Source organism: Podarcis pityusensis (genome assembly GCF_964106645.2).
Source record: "Podarcis pityusensis genome assembly, chromosome: 8".
Classification (NCBI taxonomy): domain Eukaryota; kingdom Metazoa; phylum Chordata; class Lepidosauria; order Squamata; family Lacertidae; genus Podarcis; species Podarcis pityusensis.
In genome coordinates this window covers 85467033-85488471 of record NC_138033.1, presented here as the reverse complement: position 1 = coordinate 85488471, position 21439 = coordinate 85467033, and the positions used below count along the sequence as shown (strand labels likewise).

General features: G+C 46.3%; 1 protein-coding gene across 2 annotated transcripts; it reads right to left on the bottom strand.

Annotated features, from left to right (window-relative positions):
* Positions 1-284: 284 nt before the first annotated feature.
* TMEM150A (transmembrane protein 150A) lies at positions 285-19754 on the bottom strand. Of its 2 annotated transcripts, none has more exons than XM_081017568.1 (7): positions 19639-19754; positions 6648-6695; positions 6228-6314; positions 5491-5558; positions 4321-4448; positions 3511-3688; positions 285-1636 (listed from the first exon to the last, which is right to left on the bottom strand). In XM_081017568.1, the coding sequence occupies exons 1-7, from the start codon at positions 19737-19739 to the stop codon at positions 1395-1397; spliced, it is 852 nt and encodes a 283-aa protein (XP_080873694.1). In that variant the 5' UTR covers positions 19740-19754; the 3' UTR covers positions 285-1394. The 2 variants fall into 2 exon arrangements, with proteins under 2 accessions (XP_080873694.1, XP_080873693.1); XM_081017567.1 differs by lacking the exon at positions 19639-19754 and adding an exon at positions 12053-12209.
* Between the last annotated feature and the right edge of the window lie 1685 nt (positions 19755-21439).

The following is a 21439-nucleotide window of genomic DNA, read 5'->3' as shown; positions in this document are numbered from 1 at the left end:
GAGAGTGTGATTTCAGAGCAGTTAGAAGCTGCAGTCCCCTATTGTTGCCTTCCAGACAAAATTGCATTTATCCGAGTGGAGCTTCCTCTACGACCCACTTCCTAAACGACAAAGCAGGGGAGGGGGGTGCCTCAGGTGTACCCCCTTCCCTTTTCTGTAGGCACTCTTCCTTTTGCAACTCCTGGATGTGCACAGGGTGTGGAAGTGGCACCTTGCTTGTGATGCTCTTCTCCTGCTGCTGTACATGTAGACAGACACACACCCATCAGACAAGGCAGCGCTGCTCTGATACAACTCTCTTTATACACATTTTATATAGAGATATATAAAAAAAACTTCTAAAAAATACCAAAACAGTTTTACCCAAACATACCAGCTCAGACATGGGGGGCTGAGGAACAGAATCCTCCTCCTCCCTGTTCAGCCCAGATACTTATGGGACAGATTGTGGAAATCTGCCTTAGGTAGTGTGCCAAGTCCTGGGGTGGGGACATTCGTCTTTTCCCTAAGACAGAGTCTCCTTTTGTTGCTTCTCCACCCTGTTTTCCCCAGGTGCATCAATATTCTTGTTGCGTCGAGACCTCATTACTTCTTACAGGCCAAGGTATGGAGGTGGTGGTCACCTCCCAGAGAGTAGTGGGGGGTATCCTTCATTCACTAAACCCACCTGTTCCCTGCCTCTTTGCTCAAGCAGCTCACGTAGGTCCCTCTATCACCCCAAAAGGAACGTAGGTGGGGAGCGGCAGTGAGATGCAGTCATATTTTCCAAGAGCAGCCATTGTCTGCAGGCACCCAAACTGTATTCCAAGCACCTTTGGGAAACGAGTCTGGCTCTGCTTGTAAATGAATCTGGAAACAGCTGTTTCCTTTGGCACCAGTTTGCAGGCCCTGGGGGGCAGCAAGAGGGCCAGGCTCTGCAGCAACCTCCCCCAACCTCCCGCTGCCCTCCAGGTGCTTTGGATTACAACTCCCATCAGCCTCAGCATCACCTGGCCATGCTGGTGGGAACTGTAGTCCAAACCCCCAGAGTGTGTGTGCAGTAGGTTGGGTAAGAAAGCTGCCAGCAAGGACAGGTTTTCAGGTAAGGTTGTCATGATCCAAGCTATATAGGTGGGGGCTTATTTGAGAGTTCTGCCTCCTGCCATCCAGTGCTCTTAGACAAATAGGCACTGTCTTTCCTCCCTTAAGAGTGCAACACTGAGCAACGACAGGGGAATTAGAGGGGAGTGTTGGCAGCAATAATATTTTTCTTTAAAAAAAAAATCTTTTGGTACAAAATTAAAATCCCCAGGAGGGAAAAGGTGCCCCTCTTCCCCCATTGGGGGAAAAAAAGGCAGCTCACCAAAGCTGCCGGATGTGGGATGGAAAAGCAAAGCCATCCCCACCCGTTTCCCTCAGATCATAGCGATGCTCTCAGGGTTACAGTTAAGGTGAGTTGAGGTGCTGCTGCTGCCTGGTGATTTGCACCCCCTGCTGTTCGAATGCTGCAGTGCAGCCACCATGGTGTCATTGGAGACGGCACCAAACTCGTAGGTGAAAGTGCCGTAGAAGATGAGGATGTCAATGACGAAGACCCATTCGCAGATGGCAGCCAGGTGCTGCAGGAGGAAGCTCTCGTGGATGAAGAAGATTCCACCTGTGGGAGAGTCAAGGAAAAGTAGGCATGCCTGCGGAAGGAGGGTTGGCTTGGCTGGCTTTGTGATGGTGGCAGAAGATGCCCTCTTTGAGCAAGAGTGGGCAGAACTGGGACCTACTATTCATTTCTTTAAGCTATTGCATTTATACCTCACTTTTTCTCCAAGGAGCTCAAGGTGGCATATCCAGTTCTCCCCTCTTTTAATCCCCACAACAATCCAGTGAAGTAGGTTCAGCGGAGAGGTAATGGCTTGTCCTCAAGGAGACTTCATGGCCACATGGAAATTGGAACCCTGGTCTCCCACGTCCTTGTCCAACTCTCTAATCACTACACCACACTGCCTCTCTAGTAGACCTCTGGATGTTTTCCAATCGATTAGAATGGCTTTCCAAGTCCTATCTAGCCTCAAAGTAACGTTTGTCTCCTCAGTTATACTGCTAAAATTAAGAAAGCTACCAGCAGATTTTCTTGTGTGAGAGGAGGACAGCTACATTAAAATTCTTAAAACAAATTCTATACACAGTCTATATACAGAAGCAACCGGTTTTTAATTTGGAGTGTGAGTCTTTCACACCTGGCTCTGGCTGGTATATCCTGGATTTATAGTTTAAAACAAAAACAAATAGACCTGGCAAGCCTGAAGTCCGTCCACTCTTGAGACATGACAGAAAGAACTGATACAGCCACCTATTGGGCTCTGGTGGTGCTTTAGGACTCCATAGGCCCAGGCTGTGGAGCCCACCTTCCTAAAACTACTAAACAGGATGGGTCTGGTCAGCACCTGGATGGGAGATCACTTAGGAACCACCTGGACACCTCCTAAGGTTCCATTTATAGGAAAGCAAACTCACATCTGGCATGGGGTTACACTCCAGAGATGGCACTTAGGCACAAAAACAATCTTGCCATCTGGAGCTGGTGCACCAAACAGGTATTAGCCCCTAAGCAAGGTTTGCTTTACTGGGCTCTGGGAGGCTCTCACAAGATCTTGCAGAGCCACCCAGGTTCCCGCAAGATTTTGCCAGACCCTCCCAGAGTTTGATAAGCAAAACGGAGCTTAAAAGCTCTTTCCATGACAGGAAACTGTGCAAAAAGAGCTTTTAAGCTCTCTGCCTTCCAGGCATTTAATTTGTGTAATTTCAACTGGCTGGCAGTCAACTGCATAAAGTTACCTGCGTAAAAAAAAGTTTTGGTTTGAGAAGTCGTGACCTCCTTAAGGATCTATACATTTGGCCAAATGTGAAAGGGAACTGAGACACCTGTGGCAAATGGGATGTGTGCAGAGGATGAGGGGCTGGCTAGCTGGCTGCAACCCCTTCCCAGCGCATGAACAAACAAGATCTTGAGCCCAGTTTGAAGCAGTGGATCAGAGCACCTTCCTGAAACTACGCCCAGGCAATTAATTGTGTGTGTAAACTACAAATGCCTATAAGGTGTGGAAAACTTAGACTCTCCAATTGTTTGTGAACTACATCTATTGGCACCAGTGGCATCTGGAGGGCCAAAGGTTCCCCATACCTGCCCAAAAGCTTAGATAGCAAACTTGTGGCTCTCCATATGTTGCTGGATGCAGACTCCCCCCAGCCCTTGCAGCCAGCATGGTCAGGGGACAGGAGTTAGCTGGGAGGCTGCAGGTCCTCTTGTCTCTGGCCGGAAGAGAAGCACAGGGACAGGGTTGGGAGCACAGGTATCAAGAGGGCAAGCTGAAGAACCACAGGATAACGCAGCCATGGTGAAGCCCTTCAAGTGATCACCTATCCCAGGAGAAAGGAAATCCTGTGTGAGAAAGGAGGGAATTCTCTAGAGGAATGGGTGTCCCCCTGTAGCGAACACTGCCACCAAGTGGCCCGGCCCCTGCCACCAGAAAAGGATACTCAGGACAAGGGAAATTAAGGCCACAGTGGTAAGGAAGACACGTAGATGTGCCATCCAGAAGTCCAGGACAGAGATGGCAACATGGTAGGAGAGGACACACTGAAGGCAGACAAAAAGCAGGCCTGCCGGGAAGGCCACACCGGCTCCGATGTAGTGAAGGGATTTGGCATAGTCCACCTAAAGCACAGGGAGAGCCCAAACACAGGTCCTGGAGCAATCATGTTCCATTGTGGAAGCCTGACCTTTCCCATTATTATTTTTAAGAAGGCAGGTCTCCTCATTCTATTTTTAGGCAGTTAAGAAAAGTCTTCCATCCCGCCAAAGTGTCATGGGTTCACCAAGTCAAATGGCATCTTCCCCTACACCTGCTGGCAAGCAGGGGCCACAGTCTACAAAGGAAATTCTCTTGCACAGCCTCACTACAGTGAAAATGGCTGTGCCAAGAGAATTTTGCTTTGGGGGAAGGCTCCCTCCCCAGTCGCTTCAAGCCACCCCCTCCCTCATTTCATCCCCCAGTCAGTAGTTTTCCAAAGTGCATCTCCTCCATGTGTGCATTAGGCTGTTCCAATGCAGAGTACGTGGGGTGGGGCTGCCTTTGCAGATGGTACATATTGCCTAGGGTGACTGGATAAATAAAATCCTCTGTCCTCTGCTTCTTGCCCCGTCCACCCCCACTATGGCCATAATCCAGCCTTGCCAGAGGCAAGAGGTCACTCCAGGTGAAAAGGAACTCAACTATGTCACTCCCAAATGGGAGCTGCTTTGAAACCCAGTGCTGCCTCCCCTCCCTGTCCCAAATTTCTGCCAACCTGGAAATTGCCGACCACAACCAGGCCAGCAGCGTTGGTACAGCCTGTGATCAGCGCAGTTGTGTTCACCCAGGAACTGTGGCTCTGTTCTATCAGCTGCCCATAGCGAAGGAAACAGATCACCAGCACTGTTGGGGGAAGCAAGAGAGATTAAGGAGAGGGCACCATGGATTCTGCTCCAAGTTGTGAGACAAACACTCACTGGACATACCATGCGGCACAGGGGGCCCCCCCATGCCCCCACAAATTAGCAGCAACACTCTATATGCACTGCAATTCTGTGGAAGTACTGGATATGGCCCCAGGTACAGAGCCCAACTTCTTGAAAATGTCAACCTTTTTATTTTTATAAAATAAAGCATGCTTCTCACTCTTGCCACTGCAAAGATGTGGGCAATACCTGCTGGAATCCCAGCAGCCAGGGGCAAGAGTGAACACAGGCTTCAGTGGGTGGAAGATTTGGTTCCCTTGTGTCTTCCGTGACTCAGAGTCACAATAAGTTAAATCAGGCATAGGCAAACTCGGCCCTCCAGATGTTTTGGGACTACAACTCCCATCATCCCTGACCACTGGTCCTGTTAGCTAGGGATGATGGGAGCTGTAGTCCCAAAATATCTGGAGGGCCGAGTTTGCCTATGCCTGAGTTAAATGGATTCTTTCCAATTACACAGGTCAAAGAATTCAGTTTTACTTGGTGTAGACCACTTTTGATTGCCTGGTCATAGAAGTTTAAAATTTCTCCCTATTCCCCCACATTTTTGATAGCAGAATGCTTTGAGAAAGGAAAAGGAAAGAAAGCCCCTGGACTCAAGAGTCTATCAGCATAAAAATGTGTAGAAAGACTAAGCAGATGTGGATGTTTCCAGGAAGTTATCTGTCAACCTTCAGGACGCCCCTGGATGCAAGACAGACCCTTGAGCAGTGGGTTGGGGTTTCCCTCAGTCCCCGGCTCTTCACAAGACAACCTTTAGCCACATTTGGCAAGCAGAAGCCGTTTCCTCTACAACCAGGCCGGCTTCCTGTATGCCCCTTGAAGGTCAGGCACTTGCTCTGGAAAAGCCTCTATCTCAGGGGCTCGTATCCTGGGAAGATTATGCTTCAGGAGGGAATGGATGCTGCCTACTGATGCTTGCTGGCCAGATGTGAAGAAAGGGGAGAAGCAGCACTTACCCATGAAAGCCCCAACATTCCCAATAAGACTGAAGAGACAACTTTCAGGAGGATACGTGCCACATTTACTGCAGGGGGAAAAGAATGAGAATGTTAGCATGGCTGAGAGAAACCAGCAAAGATGCCTTTGTTCTACACATTTGCCTGGATGTTGCCAAACTGAAGGACTTCTGAAGTCATTGTAAGATGGCACAACTGGGAAAACAGCTATTTCTGACCAAGCCAAGTACAATACGAGAAAAGGCAAGTAAGAGGTGACATGACAGAAGTTTATAAGATTATGCATGGCATAGAGAAAAGGTTTCCTCTGTCTCATAACATTAGATCTCATGGGTATCCTATGAAGCTGAATGTTGGAAGATTCAGGGCAGATAAAAAAGAAGACGTCTTCATGCAGTGCAGAATTGAACTATGGAACTCACACCTACAAGAGGCAGTGATGGCCACCAATTTAAAAGAGAATTAGACAATTTAAAAGGATTAGACAGATTCACAGAGTGGTCTTGCGCTTGAATTCTGCTTGCAGGTTTCCTCCAGGCATGTGACTGGCCACTGTGAGAACAGGATGCTGGATTAGACCTGTTATTGGCTTGATGCAACAGGCTCTTCTTATGTTCATATAGGCAATGCCCAGTTTGAACTCCAGCCAGAACTGGTTCACCCACAAGGGATGCAGGGGTAGCCTCTGTGCCCATAACAGCTCCATTGCAATCCATTACAATTCTTTCCCCGCTCACCTGATCAAAGGGACATCCTCCAAGGTGCAGCAGCTTTTGGGGTATCCATGCTTGGCAGAATCAGCAGAGCAGGACTCATTATATGACCTGCAACAGTTTGGACAGGTTAGCGGGCAATGTAACGTGCTCCAAGAAGAGGTACAAACAAGAAACTGGGCCAGTTTTGCAGGACAAGGAATGTTAAGAAGCTAACAAGACTAGGAACGTATGAAGTTGTCTTATATTGGGTCAGACCACTAGTCTACTTAGCTCAGTTCTGTCTACACTCTATCAGCAATTCTCTAGGATTTGTTTTCAACAGGGGACATTCCCAACCCTACCAGGAGATTCTATGGTGCAAATCGGGGACTTTCTGCATGCAGAGCAGCTGCTCTCCCCCAGAGCTAGGACTCTGTCCTCTTGCTTTATGAAAGGACTTACCAGTTCTCAACAGGACACACATGGTGGTTCATTACTGCCATGGCATACCTGTGAGAGGCAGAACAGAAAAATACAGTTAAGGGTGGACTGGACATGAAATGCTATGTGTGAGCATAGCAGCCAAATGGGGCCGGATCAACAAATAAAAATTATATTACAATTGTTCAAAGATTATATCACCTATACCACCTGAAGCCGACTTTCCAAAAGCGAAGCACATCCAATTAGCTTTGTATAACTCAAAGCAGACAAACAAATAAGCTTTAAAAGCCTACAACGGGATGCACAAGAATGGCAAGAGAGTTCTGGAAGGTGTTCAAATCATTCTTTTTATGCCAAGAACAATTCAGGCTTACAGGCAGCAAACATCTTTTAAGCTGTTCTAAGTAAAAAGAAAAACCTGCTCGGGTTGCCCCCAAGAGGAACTAAGATGAAGACAAATCTCTCCCTTTCCCCTGACCTATCAGAGGGCCAGTGTAGGTCTTTAAGGCAGCCAAGGAGGATTCAAAGGACTCTGCCTCTCCCTCCCCTATATGCCAGTAAAGGCTAAGGGCACTGGGAAGGAGCTGGTGTTGCTCCTTAAACTGCTTAAACCTGCTGCTCTGGAATCCCTTGTATCCCAGCCTGAGAGTGTTTGCCCAAAGCCCTGCTCACACACTCTCTGGGTCCATTTCAAGCTCCCATCTGTTCAGAGTGGACCAGAGGTGACACTGGAAAGCATCAACTGCCCCAGGCAAAGAATTGCAATTCCTGCTCCACTGCTTTTCCCCAGGGTAAGCAATAAAGCAGCAGTAAAATGTGTCACCCCCAAGACTGGAAATTTCCATCACCAAGACAAAGGACTTTGGAAAATTTCCACAATCCAGTGAGCTTTGGGAACTCTCAACCTGCTCTCTGCTTTTGTGTTGTTTACCCAGGAAACTGGCCCTGCTGAGAAGAGATCTAAGCTAGGAGGGCTGTTCCAAAGAAGCATCTGGGAGACAAGATAAAAATGCAACCGTTACTCTCCAATTCGCCTGCATGTTCAGCTTCAGCAGCCACCTCCAATTTTAGGCTGACAAATTACTACTTAGTTCCAGCCAGTTGCAGTCTGTGTTCAGCGAGGCTCTCAGCAGGAGAGGATTCCTATGTTTGCACCCAAGTATGTCTGAGGAGGGAAGCTGCTTCCCTTGAGAGCTTCCTTGGGGACACGAAGCCATTGCAACAAGGCTAACCCAGAACAGATCCGAGGGCTGATGGCTCATAATAGCAGGAGAGACTTGTAGGCAGCCTTATGTTCCCTGCCACAGCTGCCTGTCCAAAACGCTACTAGAAAAAAACCACGCAAAACCAGCCTTTCAGGCCTATAGGCTCCTGTGTAATGTTGTTCCACATCAATGCCAAAAACACTAACTTCTCAGCAAATACACAAATCACAGGTTGCAGTGGCCAGCTGATTTGCTGTGGCTTGAAACCCGCCGCCCCCCAAGCAAATTCCTGCTCCCAGGTTGTTTATACAGGGCTGTAGTTGCCACAGAAGATGGTTTGTGTTTAGGTTAGGACTCCATATCACTGTGGGGACATTTCCACCCCATCTGTCTGCCTGTGTCTCTGTGGGATTCTATCAATATCTGTGCTTCTGTCATAGAATCAGAATTGTAAAGCTGGAAGGCACCCCAAGTTCATCTGGAACAACCCCAGGGATGAAGGAATCTCATCTAAAGCATTCATGACAGACAGCCATCCAACCTCTGCCCAAAGACCTCCAACGAAGGAGAGTCCATAACCTCCCAAGGGAGACCATTCCACTATCAAACAGCTCTTGCTTTTTTCTTCTGGACCCACATGGAACAGGTGGCTCTAGATCAGACCCTGTCTGGAGTCTTGTGTCCAGTTCTGGGCACCACAGATTAAGAAGGATATTTACAAGCTAGAAGGTGTGCAGAGGAGGGCAGCCAGGATGATCAAGGGTCTGGAAATCAAGCCTTATGAGAAAAGAGAACACTGACACAGTGTCTAATTTGGATCAAAGACTGGATTCTGTTAGAAAAAAACAGACATACTGGATTTAGAGAGCTTCGATAATAGATATGAGTGGTATGCCTACCTTGGTTAAAGGTAAAGGTGCCCCTGACCGTTAGGTCCGGTCACGGACAACTCTAGGGTTGCGGCACTCATCTCGCTCTATAGGCCGAGGGAGCTGGTGTTTGTCCACAGATAGCTTCCGGGTCATGTGGCCAGCATGACTAAGCCGCTTCTGGCGAACCAGAGCAGCGCACGGAAATGCCGTTTACCTTCGCGCCGGAGCGGTACCTATTTATCTACTTGCACTTAATGTGCTTTTGAACTGCTAGGTGGGCAGGAGCTGGGACCAAACAACGGGAGCTCACCCCATCACGGGGATTCGAACCACCGACCTTCTGATCGGAAGCCCTAGACTCTGTGGTTTAGACCACAGCGCCACCCGCGCCCCACCTACCTTGGTTACAATAAAGTAAAAGTCCACAAGGGTTCACCAACCATATTGTTAGAAGTGCTTTGTATAAGGTGTGGACTAGATACCAACCATTACTGGAACCAAATACACCATGGTGGCTGTCCCTGCTCGAAGCGTTCATAGTCAAAAAACTAAATATGGAAAGTAACTGGACAACTTACAGTCATTTGAGGAGATAAGGCACCATCTTACTGATTGGCTCCAATACCACCAATTAAATAATGTTTTCAATTCCGATAAAAAAAATAGGCTTTGGAAAGGAAGAATCTAAATTACCAAAAGTATTATTAAAAAACAATAAGAAACTATTATCCAAAGTGTATGATCTGATACTGGAATGGGACCTAAAAGACGAAGAAATAAAGGAAGTAATGGTCGAATGAGCCCAAGACATCGGCCATGCAATTGAAATAGATCAGTAGGAAAGGCTCTTGAAGATCGATATAAGATTTACCGCCTGCTACTCCATCAAAGAGAACTTAATGAAAATGTTCTATAGGTGGTACATGACACCTTCAGAACTCGCCAAAATAAGTTAGTTAAAATCCAATCTCTGCTGGAAACGTAAGGAGGTGGAGGGGACTATGATGCATGTACAGTGGTGCCCCACAAGACGAATGCCTTGCAAGACGAAAAACCCGCTAGACGAAAGGGTTTTCCGTTTTCCGATGCGCTTCGCAAGACGAATTTCCCTATGGGCTTGCTTCGCAAAACAAAAAAGTCTTGCGAGTCTTGCGATTTTTTTTCGCCCCCCCCCTTTTCTAAGCCGCTAAGCCGCTAATAGCCTTTTAGCCGCTAAGCCGCCAAGCCTTTAATAGCCGCTAAACCGCTAATAGCGCTAATCCGCTAAGCCGCTAATAGGGTTGCTTCGCAAGACGAAAAAACCACTAGACGAAGAGACTCACTGAACGGATTATTTTCGTCTTGCGAGGCACCACTGTATGGTGGGGCTGCGAAAATGTTAAAGAATTTTGGGAATGTATCCGTGAGGAGGTTAAAAAGATGTTCAAATTTTCTACAGAAAAAAACCCAGAGGCGTATCTATTGGGCTTAGTAGGAAAGGATATTCCACGAGGTAAGAAAAGATTATTTTTATATGCAACAGCCGCAGCCAGGCTTTTACTTGCAAAGAATTGGAAAGGAAATATTATACCCACAAAAGAAGATTGGATATGCAAACTCTCTGAATTTATAGAAATGGTGAATGAAGTTAACAGCAGCCATAAGATACCAGACAAATCAGAAACTAGGGTTAGAATGGCAATGTTTTGAAGATTGTATGATTAAACACTGTTCTAAGAACAACATGTCGATATGTATAGATTGCTTGTAAAGTAGAACTAGAAAAAATTACTATATTAAGAATATTAAGGATGAGATGCATAAGATGCAATGTAAACAAGAATTTAAAGATTAAGGGATGATGAGTATTGGGGGAGGGAAGCCACATGGATGTATTTTTATTTCCTTTTTATGGTTATTATTTTGTATTTCTGTATTTGTGAGTGATTAGTGTGTTTGTTTTTGACAAATAAAAATAAAAGAGAGAGAGAAGAGAAGACTGAGAGGTGATATGATAGCCATTTTTGAATAGCTAAAGGGCTGCTATATGGAAGGCGACACAAGCTTGTTTTCTGCTGTTCCAGAGGGGGGACCTGAATTAATGGATTCAAGTTACAAGAAAGGAGATTCTGACTAAAAATTAGAAAGAACTGTCTGACGTTAAGTGGAACAGACTCCCAAAGAAGGCGGACTCTCCTTCATTGGAGGTTTTAAAACAGATGATTGGATGGCCACCTATCAGGGATTCTTTAGCTGTGATTCCTACACTGCAGGGTTGGACTAAAATGATCCTTTGGGTTCCTTCCAGCCCTACAATTCTATGACTCTGCAATGTTTCCTCAGCTGCATGTAGTCCTCATCACGAGCAATCATTAGTGGCAGCCGCTGTGTAACTGGGACCAAAAACAAGGGCACTTTCCCGAAGTGCTGTTAACTGAGCTGGCTATCCAGAGCCAGGGCCCAAAGAGTTGGGAAACATTGAAGCCCTTTCCATAAAAGCAACATACAGCACCACCTTCCATTCTGTCCCCACTGAAATGGAGGCATGCTAAAGGTGTATTACAGGCTTCTCCAACCCAGCCACCCTCCAGGAGTTTGGGGCTGATGGGAGCTGGTGCCTAACACACCTGTGAGTCTCCACTTTGGGGGAGACTGGCCTGCCTGTACAACAGCACACAGCAGGGTCCCTGCCACAGTTTTCAGCAAACATGTTGTGGCGCACACACCACCTTTTATGAGGCTGGAGAGAACTTCCTCTCAGTGGCTGCAGGTGGGAACTGCAGGGTAAGCCAAGGACACAGCCTATTTCTGAGTCCTTGCAGAGCTGAAGACAAGATGTTATCGTGGAACTTATGCCTGTCCCTCCAGCACCAGGGCTGTTACCCCCACAGCTGCTGACATTTCTCAAAGGGGAAGCTTTCCCACCTTGGTGCTGTGAGGAAGAGCAGCCAAAAGCTCTTAATAATACTACAGAAGGGAAGATTGCCCTTACAGTGATCAGTGTGCCTTTTTGTCAGGCAATCAGGCCCTATATGATAAAGACAGGGTCCACCCTGGCCAGAATACCCTGATGTACTGTAAAGAATAATCAAAAGTGTCGCCCAAGTGCTGTTTAAACTGTAATGGGGCAAAACCTCGAGTCAGCAAGATCTATCACAAAAAGCTAGAACTTTTATTCAGAGCACAGCTTTGGGACAGATTTGCTGAGTTGCCTTTGGCAATCTCCTAAATAGAACAACAGTTCAGGGAGAGAAAGAACCTGCTGCTTATTTGCTGGAAGCCACAAGCCGGCCACACACACACACACACACACTTTCCAGGCTAATCATTCATGCAGAACACAGGCAGAAATCAAGACAGCTCTTACACAATCCATATTCCAGTGATCGAGAAGGCAGAGAGGCTAATGGGGAGGATGATCCACGCTGTCATTAGTGAGTGCAAGTACACAACAACATGTGTGGTGGGGAGGGGAGGGGAGATTCAGATGAGGGAGGGAGGGGAGGGGGGGAAGGAAAAGAGGAAAAGGGAGGGGTGGGTGGGCACTCGCTACAACTGTAGGCCTCCAACTGGAACCATCAGAAGGCACCTGCTGCAATAAAAGAAAAAAAAGTGTGGGATTAATCTCAGCTGAACCAAAATTTAAAAGAAAAGATAGGGTCAATCTGGCAGCATACACAAACCACTTTCTACCCCCATCTCCAATCAGCAGCATGCATGCACAAAGGCCTTCCCAGTTTCCTCATTAATTCATCCTTGACCTTAATGCCAAGGCAGAAGAAACACAGGATATTAAAATGTAAGAAAATAAGTACATCTGCATCCTTAGTGGACCCTGCCTCAATCCATGCAGTTCTGAGACTCTAGAGCAGGAGTAGGGAACCTTTGGCCTTGCAGATGTTGCTGAACCACATCAGCCCCAGCAAGCATGTAGCCCCAAATACCTGGAAGGCAAAGGTTCTCCACTCTTGCTCTAGAGCAGCCTTCTCCAACTTGGTGCCTTCCAGGTATTTGGGGCTACAACTGCCATTACCCCCAGCATCATATATATGGCTGGGCTAACAGGAAGCTGCAGCGTGAAACATCTGGAGGGCAGCAGCTTGGGAAGAGGAAGTTGCTCACTGGCCAGCTGCAATTCTCAGCTAAGCATCAGTCTTCTCTCCCCCCCCCCCCCCGCTGTGCTGCATGAAGCAAGGTCTTTGCATTCAAGGGGTGCTCGTGAATTGGAAATGCCTCTTTCAGATGGCATGAAGTCCAGGCATGCTAAAGGTGGCAGCAAGTCTGGATTATACAAACTCAGCCCACAGATGGACAAGCCCCTCTGCCGCTCCCACAAGCCGACCTTGGAAGACTGTCCTTTATTGACAACTGTTTTGTCTCTCTCAGCCATTGCAAGGTGTGGTGTGTTTTTTTTTGGGGGGGGGGGTCCCTCTTTCCATGCATGGCAAAAGATTCCAAGATTGCTATCAAGTTGATCACAACACTCCTTCCATGCACACAACGGAAGCATCATTTAAGGCTTAATGCAACAAGTTATTGTTGTGAACTAAAAAGTGGATTAGCCATGCTCAAATACATAATATAAGCCTCCAGGCTCAATTTAGTCACACTCCATGTCCTCATTAAGACACATCTAGTGGATTAAGCCCAAGGAGACTGGCTGAAGATTTAGGGAAAAGTAAAACATGTTGATGTGCATAAGAAGTCCTCAAGAACAGAATCCCTGTAGTTCCAAGAATATCACAACGCAGCCAGCCAGTTGAAATTGCACAAATTAAATGCATGGAAGGTAAAAAATGACAAAATAACTCATCTAATTACAGAAGAATATAAAATTGTTATCACCCACCATCACTAATATGGAAAGTCTTATAAAACGTACCTGTCCCTGCGTGCATATTTCCTGTTCTTCCTGTAATTAGATAAGTTAATTTGTCATTTTTTTCCTTCATAGATTTACCCTTGGCTCTAAGCTAATAATTGTGTATTGTCTACATTTTACAGGTAATGTTGCATATTTGTATTCTCTTCACATTTTATTGAAAGATTCACTTCCAACTACTTTCACGTATTTTGAACAGTAATCAACCAGAAGATTATGACACTTCCTTTAAAAATAAAAATCCAATGAATTCATTCCCAGCATCTTTTTCATGAGACACAGCAGGGATTCTTTTCGTCTTGTTTTCCATGAAATATTTCAATCTGGGATATGAGTCCACAGAGACTTCAAGGAACAGCCTCTCAAGTTTATAGCTCAGTTGTAGGGGACTGATGCAGTGCTGTGGGTTTCACAGAAAAATTTCCTATGCAAGTTAGGGTAATTCGCACAGAGTCTTTTACATCAGAAAATGTTGATCCTCCTAGAGACAAAACTTAATTTTGATTTATATTACTTATATTTAGTAAACAAAGCTAAGACTTTGAAACTGACAACCTTGCCTAATATTTGCAAGTGGCATCCATTCATTATTAATTACTAATGAACATTTCTGAGGAAAAAATCAAGCACTGGAAGCTGTCCCCCCCCCCCCCCCGCTTTAATGTATGGTCTTGTGGTACTACTTTTCTAAAGTCGGCCCATCATTTGTAGTGGCTATTAGATATTCCTTTAGCTTCAGACCTGGTTCGCCTGACACCCTAAGCTTACCAAGACTATGTGAACAAGCTACAGTGGTACCTTGGGTTACATATGCTTCAGGTTACACACTCCGCTAACCCAGAAATAGTGCTTCAGGTTAAGAACTTTGCTTCAGGATGAGAACAGAAATCGTGCTCTGGCGGCGCAGCAGCAGCAGCAGGAGGCCCCATTAGCTAAAGTGGTGCTTCAGGTTAAGAACAGTTTCAGGTTAAGTACGGACCTCCAGAACGAATTAAGTACTTAACCCAAGGTACCACTGTATTTGTTCATAGACAACTTTGCTCCTTCCAAGTCCTTTTTGTTGCTGCACCAAGGTTTGCCTTACTGCAGGGGTCAGCAAACTTTTTCAGCAGGGGGCCAGTCCACTGTCCCTCAGACCTTGTGGGGGGCCGGACTATATTTTGAAAAAAATAATAATGAACAAATTCCTATGCCCCACAAATATCCCAGAGATGCATTTTAAATAAAAGGACACATTCTACTCATGTAAAAACACACTAATTCCTGGACCGTCTGTGGGCCAGATTTAGAAGGTGATTGGGCCAGATCCGGCCCCCGGGCCTTCGTTTGCCTACCCATGCCTTAGTGGGTCAACCAAAGCAGAACTCATGATTATGCTCTCTCCTCACTAACCACCAGCTACAGACAAGGTTTGTAATTAGTGAAGAGAGCGCTAACCATGCGTGAAACTGACAGAATACGCGGAATTGGATAAATTAACTGGGAAAATTAGATATGTGCGAAACCAAAAGTTCATCGAAGACTGGGGAAAGTTTGTAGAATGTCTGAAAAATGTATGTGATGTGCAAACAACGCTAGTGGGGTTTCAAGAAGCACTGTAAAAGTTAAGATGTATTGTCAAAAAGAAATAGAAGGGGGAGGGAAGACAAATGGCAATACAATGAAAGGAATGCGTACTGAAGAATAATTATGGATGATTACCAGAGAAGCTGAAGGAAGTCCAAAAAGATTTAATTTGTTAAAGTTTGGATAAAATTGTATAATTTTGTTGGAAAATTAATAAAAATTTATTAAAAAAATAAAAAGAGCTAAGTCAACCTCTGGCGCAGCTCAGAACAACACTAAATGGACCAGGAAGGAGCAAAGTGGCCGCAAGCTCCTCTCTCTGAGTCCACTTGTTCACATGGTGTTGGTAAGCCATAGTTTGGTTTACAGGGTTGTGCAAACCAGCCCAATGTCTCCTTTTCCCACATATGACCAGGCATTTTATTTTTTATTTTTTGCCTTGTCATTATCCCATGTGTTTCTGTGTTTGGTATTTCTGTGTTTGGCAGCTGTGGTATGCAAAGGGTTCCTGAATGTTGCCTTCAAAGCTTCATTTCCAGTCACTCTTTTTTCCACTGATGAGTTAGTAGAATCCAAGTACTGGTGCCACAATTTCCTTTTCTATTCAAGGGTAGTTGTGCAGAGTAGCTGTCCGTGCTTTCATAACATATGCAGACAAGTGGACTTTTCTGCAGCAATGAAGCATCTAATTTTGTAGAGCTGACAGTCACTGGTTCCTTCACTTCACAGGCAGGTTTGTTGGTAAGCAACTTTTAACTGCTTGAATACTGCTTCAAGATTGACCTCCAGTTAAAATCCAGCACCTTGAGTCAATAATTGTCTTAAAGGTGTCAACGCTGTCGTCATATGTGGAATAAGCTTTTCTAAATAAGCAACCATTCCTAGACCTCTTTATCGACCAGCGTTCTCTGGACTAGGTGTTTCAGCTAAAACCTCTTGCATCAAGTTTTAACTCATCTGTGGTTAAGATATGACATAGATTTTTTTTTCTGAAATCAAATTTGAGTCACACACTTCACCCTCTCATTATAACCATGCCTAGTCTTCCTAGAACACTATAACATTTTCATTTCATTTAATATTTGAAAGGCATTAATGTATTTCTAAAAGGAAGCCCAAGAAAGACAAGATATCAAAGCAAATACAGTATGAAAAATGACATTAAACCATAAAAAGTAACAACTGTTGCATAATACCACGGAGAATGTACACAATCTAGAACTTGTTGTCATCTAGCTGAATTCACCAAAACTTCTATGGTGTATAGGTCAATGATTTTAAAAGTAAATAACAATTTAAAACCAAGTTCAATTACAAGTTCCTCTTTTAAAATGACATGGTTTAGAATTAAATATGAACACAAAAGGTCAATTCATGACCTCTTATGAAAGATATATTTTCTTTGCAAAGAACAACCTGGGTAAAAGGAGATCCTTCTTGGTCATCAAAATAATTCCATGTCCGTATACTAGGGTACAAGGTGCAGGTACTGGAAAGCCACCACAAGTGTAATCTACTGATCCATCTGGCTAACCTTTCATTCCTATTTTATGCCTAGTAACTAAGTAATCTCTGCAACTGGCTCAAAGTACCTGTCAAACATTTACTTTAAACAGAAGAGGGAAAACTGGGCTGCCCAGTGATTACTGCCACCCCTTGTTTGCTCCTGATGGAATTCATTTTTTGTGCGATAGGAATGGTCTGGGCAGTTATATAATGGGAAGTTGCTTTTAAAAATTACAATTACTGCGCTGTATGGGTAATCTAAATAAGTATTTTTTTCTAAAATATTAAGAGAAATATCTGAGAAACATGTGATGTTCCCTCCAAGGCTCCATGCAGTTTTAAAACAATGTGTTTAATTAAGATTTATAGCAAGCAATTGCTTTGCAGTTTTATTTCAGCAGGATGTAAAGAAATGGACAATTCTGACTTAGAGCACTGTTTTTAAATTGATTTTTTTCCTCTGTAATTTAACTAATGATTTCCCCCCATATGATTCAATTTCATTTTATCTTTATCCTTTACAGTATAAGGCCACTGGCACCTTCCAAAGTGCATGAACTGCTGGTGGTGCTTATATATTTTATTTTTCGTAAGCAATGTAGGCCTTTCAACATATCCTGGTAATCTGTTACTAGCATTTTATTGATCTTCTGGGACCCTTGCTATCAACTTCTTACACCAAATCTAAAGTAACTATCAATAATGTGTTCATCAAAATCTGCTACTCAGAAGTCCAGTGGCCCTGCCTTGACAATATACATACCTGCAGTTCTGACTGCATTTACCTAGAGCCTCTTTAAATTTTCCAGAAAATATGACTAATCTGGTATTGATGTGTTTCAGCTTGCAAGGCTTTGTAAGTTAAACACATCAAAGATCCGCACACCTTCCAAAGTAGAACAACTCAGTGCACCCATGAGTGGTTCTCTCATTTGTTTCTGTTGGTGTACTTCACCTTGGGAATCTATCTAGTTCAACTATCCCCAACCTGGTGCCCTCCCAATGTTTCCAGCTACAACTCCTATTAGCCCCAATCAGCACATTTAAGGAACTAAAAAGAATTTGCCTGTGAAGTTAACTAGGGGTAGGGGAAGAATGCACACATGTTGAAAAGTTGTTGAATAATACAAAGTAAATAATAAACAAATACTGCTCCCAGACTTGACAACTTTGCAGCCACTTCTGCCTTAGATTTTATGCCACGCACAATACAATACAATACAAGGAGCTCCCCAAACACAGCCTTGTGCCAACAGCTTTCAACCACATATGAATCTATGTTGTCTCCTTCACTTGGATATCTAGTAAAGAATGCAGCATTTATTCTGGGAGCTTAGCATGCTTCTAATGTAGCAATCAAAACTGGTTTCTTGCTTTTCCATGAGAAACAACACAGATAAGGATTAAATACTTGTTACTTCTTCACCTTCATCAAGAAACAGCTGCCTGAAGCCTCATCTTTTTTTATCTGCCCCATAAGACAATTCAGTTCAACTCCCCTTTCACTCCTTCTCCAGTTCCTGACTGCGCTTTCTCCAAACATTGTAGGGTGGGGTGGGGATAGCTTTGCTTAGCTGCTTTTCTTTCAGACTATGGTATGCTACAGTGCAGTTAAACTCAGTATACTGACACCAGGAGGAGACAGAGTAAAGAAACATTTACTGATGCTGTGCAGCTCTTACACCAAGTGGTCTCAGTGCACTGGGTTCAAACTTCTGCTGATAAGACCCAGAAACCATCAACTCCCCGCTCCCGCTGACCCAGTCTGGTTTCTCCTATCAACAACAGGGTTAAATACTACAGGAAAAGTTAGTGTAATCCAGGCATGTCTGAAGTACGTTTAAAAAGCTCAACAATTCTTTAAAAAGCTCAACAACTTTGGTCGGCCCTTGCACATGTTCACTTCATCAAATCTGGCCCTCTTTGAAAAAAGTTTGGGCACCCCTGGTATAACCCAATCCACTCTGACCTTCCACATTCCACATCAGGCTTCTGCTTGCCATAGCTTGGGCTACCTGTAGCCACCCCAACCAGATGAAAGCCAGCCTGGACCAGATGGAGTCACAGCTTGCAAGCTGAGTGCCCATGCCATGTTTGCAAAGGCCCAGTAGGGATACACAGCACCCTCCTCAGCCACCCACCAGCTGAGCAAAACCAAGTAGACAATAGGGTGCAGGTGAAACATGCAAATGCGTTTCACAGCCATGCTTTGATGGGATGGGCAACCAGCGATTCCACACACAATGTGCCAGGGACCGATACCATACTTGGTGCCTGAAGAGTCCCACCAACCTGGTCCACCACATCGGTGTAGCCTTGCTTATTTATTTACTTCTTTGTTGCATTTATGTCCCACCATTTTCTCCATGGAGCTTAAGGTGGCTTACAAAGATCTCCAGCTCCCAACAACAACCTTGCAAAGTAGGCTTAGGCTGAGAGGCAGCGACTGGCCCAAGGTCACCAAGCCAGCTTCATGGGCGAGTGGGGAAAGGAGCCCTGGTCTCCCAGGTCCAGGTCTGTCGCTCCAACCACTGCACCATCAACTGATTCCCTAACAGCCCTGACCGCTGTGCGGGGTCGGGGAAAGAGGGCTCGACCCTGTGAAGCGGTGACTGGCCCGGGGGCCCCGAGGGAGCTTCGTGGCCGAGGGAGGATTTGGACCCTGGGCCCGAGGCCAGACTCCCGAACCACTTCACGCTGGGGTGAGATAGAGGGGAAAGGGAGGCGGGCGAGGCGGACCCCGAACCTGACTGGGCCCCGGAGCCAGCCGCCCGAGCGAGGCGCGGAGGAAGGTCGCCCGGCCCGCGAGGCGGAGGGGAGCCCACGGGGGAGGGAGGAGCGAGCAAAGGAGGTCTCGGCGGGACCGCCCTGAGGGCCGAGCGGCAGGCAGGCAGTCATTCAACAGGGCCAGCTCTCCTCAGCGGAGGCCCCCGGGGCGCGCGAAGGGAGGGAGAGGCGGGAGGGGAGGGCGGGGAAAGGCCCCTGCGCCCCCCGCTTACCTGGTCCCCGCCGCAGCCTGACGAGGAGCACCGCCGCCCTCGCCCCCTCGCAGACCTTTAAAAGGGCCAGGCCGGCCCCGCCTCGTACCCCTCCCTCTCATAGCTAGCCCTCATATATAAGCACACCGGGCGCAAAGGGCGCTGGGAAGTGTAGTTCACCTCGCCCCCCACCCACTCCCGCCTTTTTTAGCGGAAGTAACTTCCTCCTCCTTCTGCAGTCGTCACCTTCTCCCCCAGAGATACGAAGTACAGACTGGCGCATCTTACTGCCTCGCCAGGGAACTTCCGAGTTCGCGGCGCCCCTCCCGCTTTTCCTTTTTCAAAACTCCCTCTCGGGGCGGAAGGGGCAGAGAGCAGCAGCAGCAGCAGCAGCAGCAGCAGGGTGTTCATCCGAGGGAAGCAGCAAGGGAGAGAGGCAGTGTGGTGCAGCGGTTCGAGTGTCGGAGCAGGAGCTGGGAGATACCGGGGTTCAAATCCCCAGTGGCTTGGTCGGGAAGCTGTCACTGAGTGGCGTTGGGCCAGTCACTCGCCCCCGGCCTAGCCTACCTCACAGGATTGTTGGGAGGTCAAAATGCAGAGGAGGAGAACGATGTATTCCACCTTCAGCTCCTTGGAGGAAGGGCGGGATATAAACGTAAAAATAAAAATAGACGTTCTGCTCTTTCCCATTCCAGTCGTATTTTGAGGGCTATGGGAATGGTTTTTCAAAAGTCCCTTCTAAACGTTTTAAAAACAACTTTGCGCCTTCAGATTCCAATGGGAAAGACAGCTCATTCCTCCTCACTCTTTTAAACCTGGTAGAAGCACGTGATACTCTCCTTTTAAGAGTTTCCTAGGTCCACCGACTCCCCACTCCATGCAGAACACTTGGTAGGTTACAGCAGACGTGGCTCACTTTAAATTGCGCTCGCCTCGAGATTCTCCCAGCCCAAATCCAGTGCTCGGTTGCGCGCGAAAGACGCATTGATTTCCACGGAGCTGCATTTTAGAAAGTTCTAGCTCACAATTTATTTCCTCGCATGAAATAACACCTATTAGAAAGAGCACGAACTCCAGCAGTTGCCTTTTGCTTATGGCTGGGCATGCGTGGAGCCACAGCAGCGACTTTAAAACCTTGAGATTTCGCTTCTCCTACGGACAGTTCTCGCTTCCAAGAAATCGGAAACTGGACGTGCGGACGTCAGTCTGCAATAAATCAACGCGCCGCATCCAGTTCCGCCGTGCCTTTCGCGGCAGCTGCGACGGAAGCCCTAGGGAGCCAAAAATAAACAAATGCCCACCCTGTTAGCTCTGTCACCCGTGATGTGGACGTAAAAATCCTCTTCGAGTATAAGGGAGCTTACTCTCGCGTAAACAAACAAACAAAAATTCGTTCCAGTAGCACCTTAGAGACCAACTATGTTTGTTATTGGTATGAGCTTTCGTGTGCATGCACGCTTCTTCAGATACTTCTTCGTGTAAACAAGTAGAAGATCGACGCTGGAAGCCCCCCCCCCCCCGCATCCACGCGCTACACCCGCCGAGCGAGTGCCCTTCAGATTTCTAACTCCTATCAGCTCCAGACAAAATTGCCAATTATCAAAGGATGATGGGAGTTGTAGTCCAAAGAACAAAATGCTCCCGAGCAAAGCTGATTGAATGAGCTTCCAACTTTCCTGCTGAGGTGTCCTCTCCCTCCCCTAACTGCCACCACGGGGTCATCTGAGGATCGCCTTGCCCTCTGGAGAGGGAGGGAGAGCACAGAGAAGTCTGGAATGTTGCCCACCATTCAGCTCAGCCGTCTGCCCCAACCCTTCAGATG

Coding starts and splice junctions, on each gene's coding strand:
- TMEM150A (XM_081017568.1), bottom strand. CDS start 19,739: ATGAGAGGGAGGGGTACGAGGCGGGGCCGGCCTGGCCCTTTTAAAGGT. Junction 6,696..19,638: donor CAGGCTGCGGCGGGGACCAG/GTAAGCGGGGGG, acceptor TGCCTCTCACAG/GTATGCCATGGCAGTAATGA. Junction 3,689..4,320: donor TTGTGGTCGGCAATTTCCAG/GTTGGCAGAAAT, acceptor CCTGTGCTTTAG/GTGGACTATGCCAAATCCCT.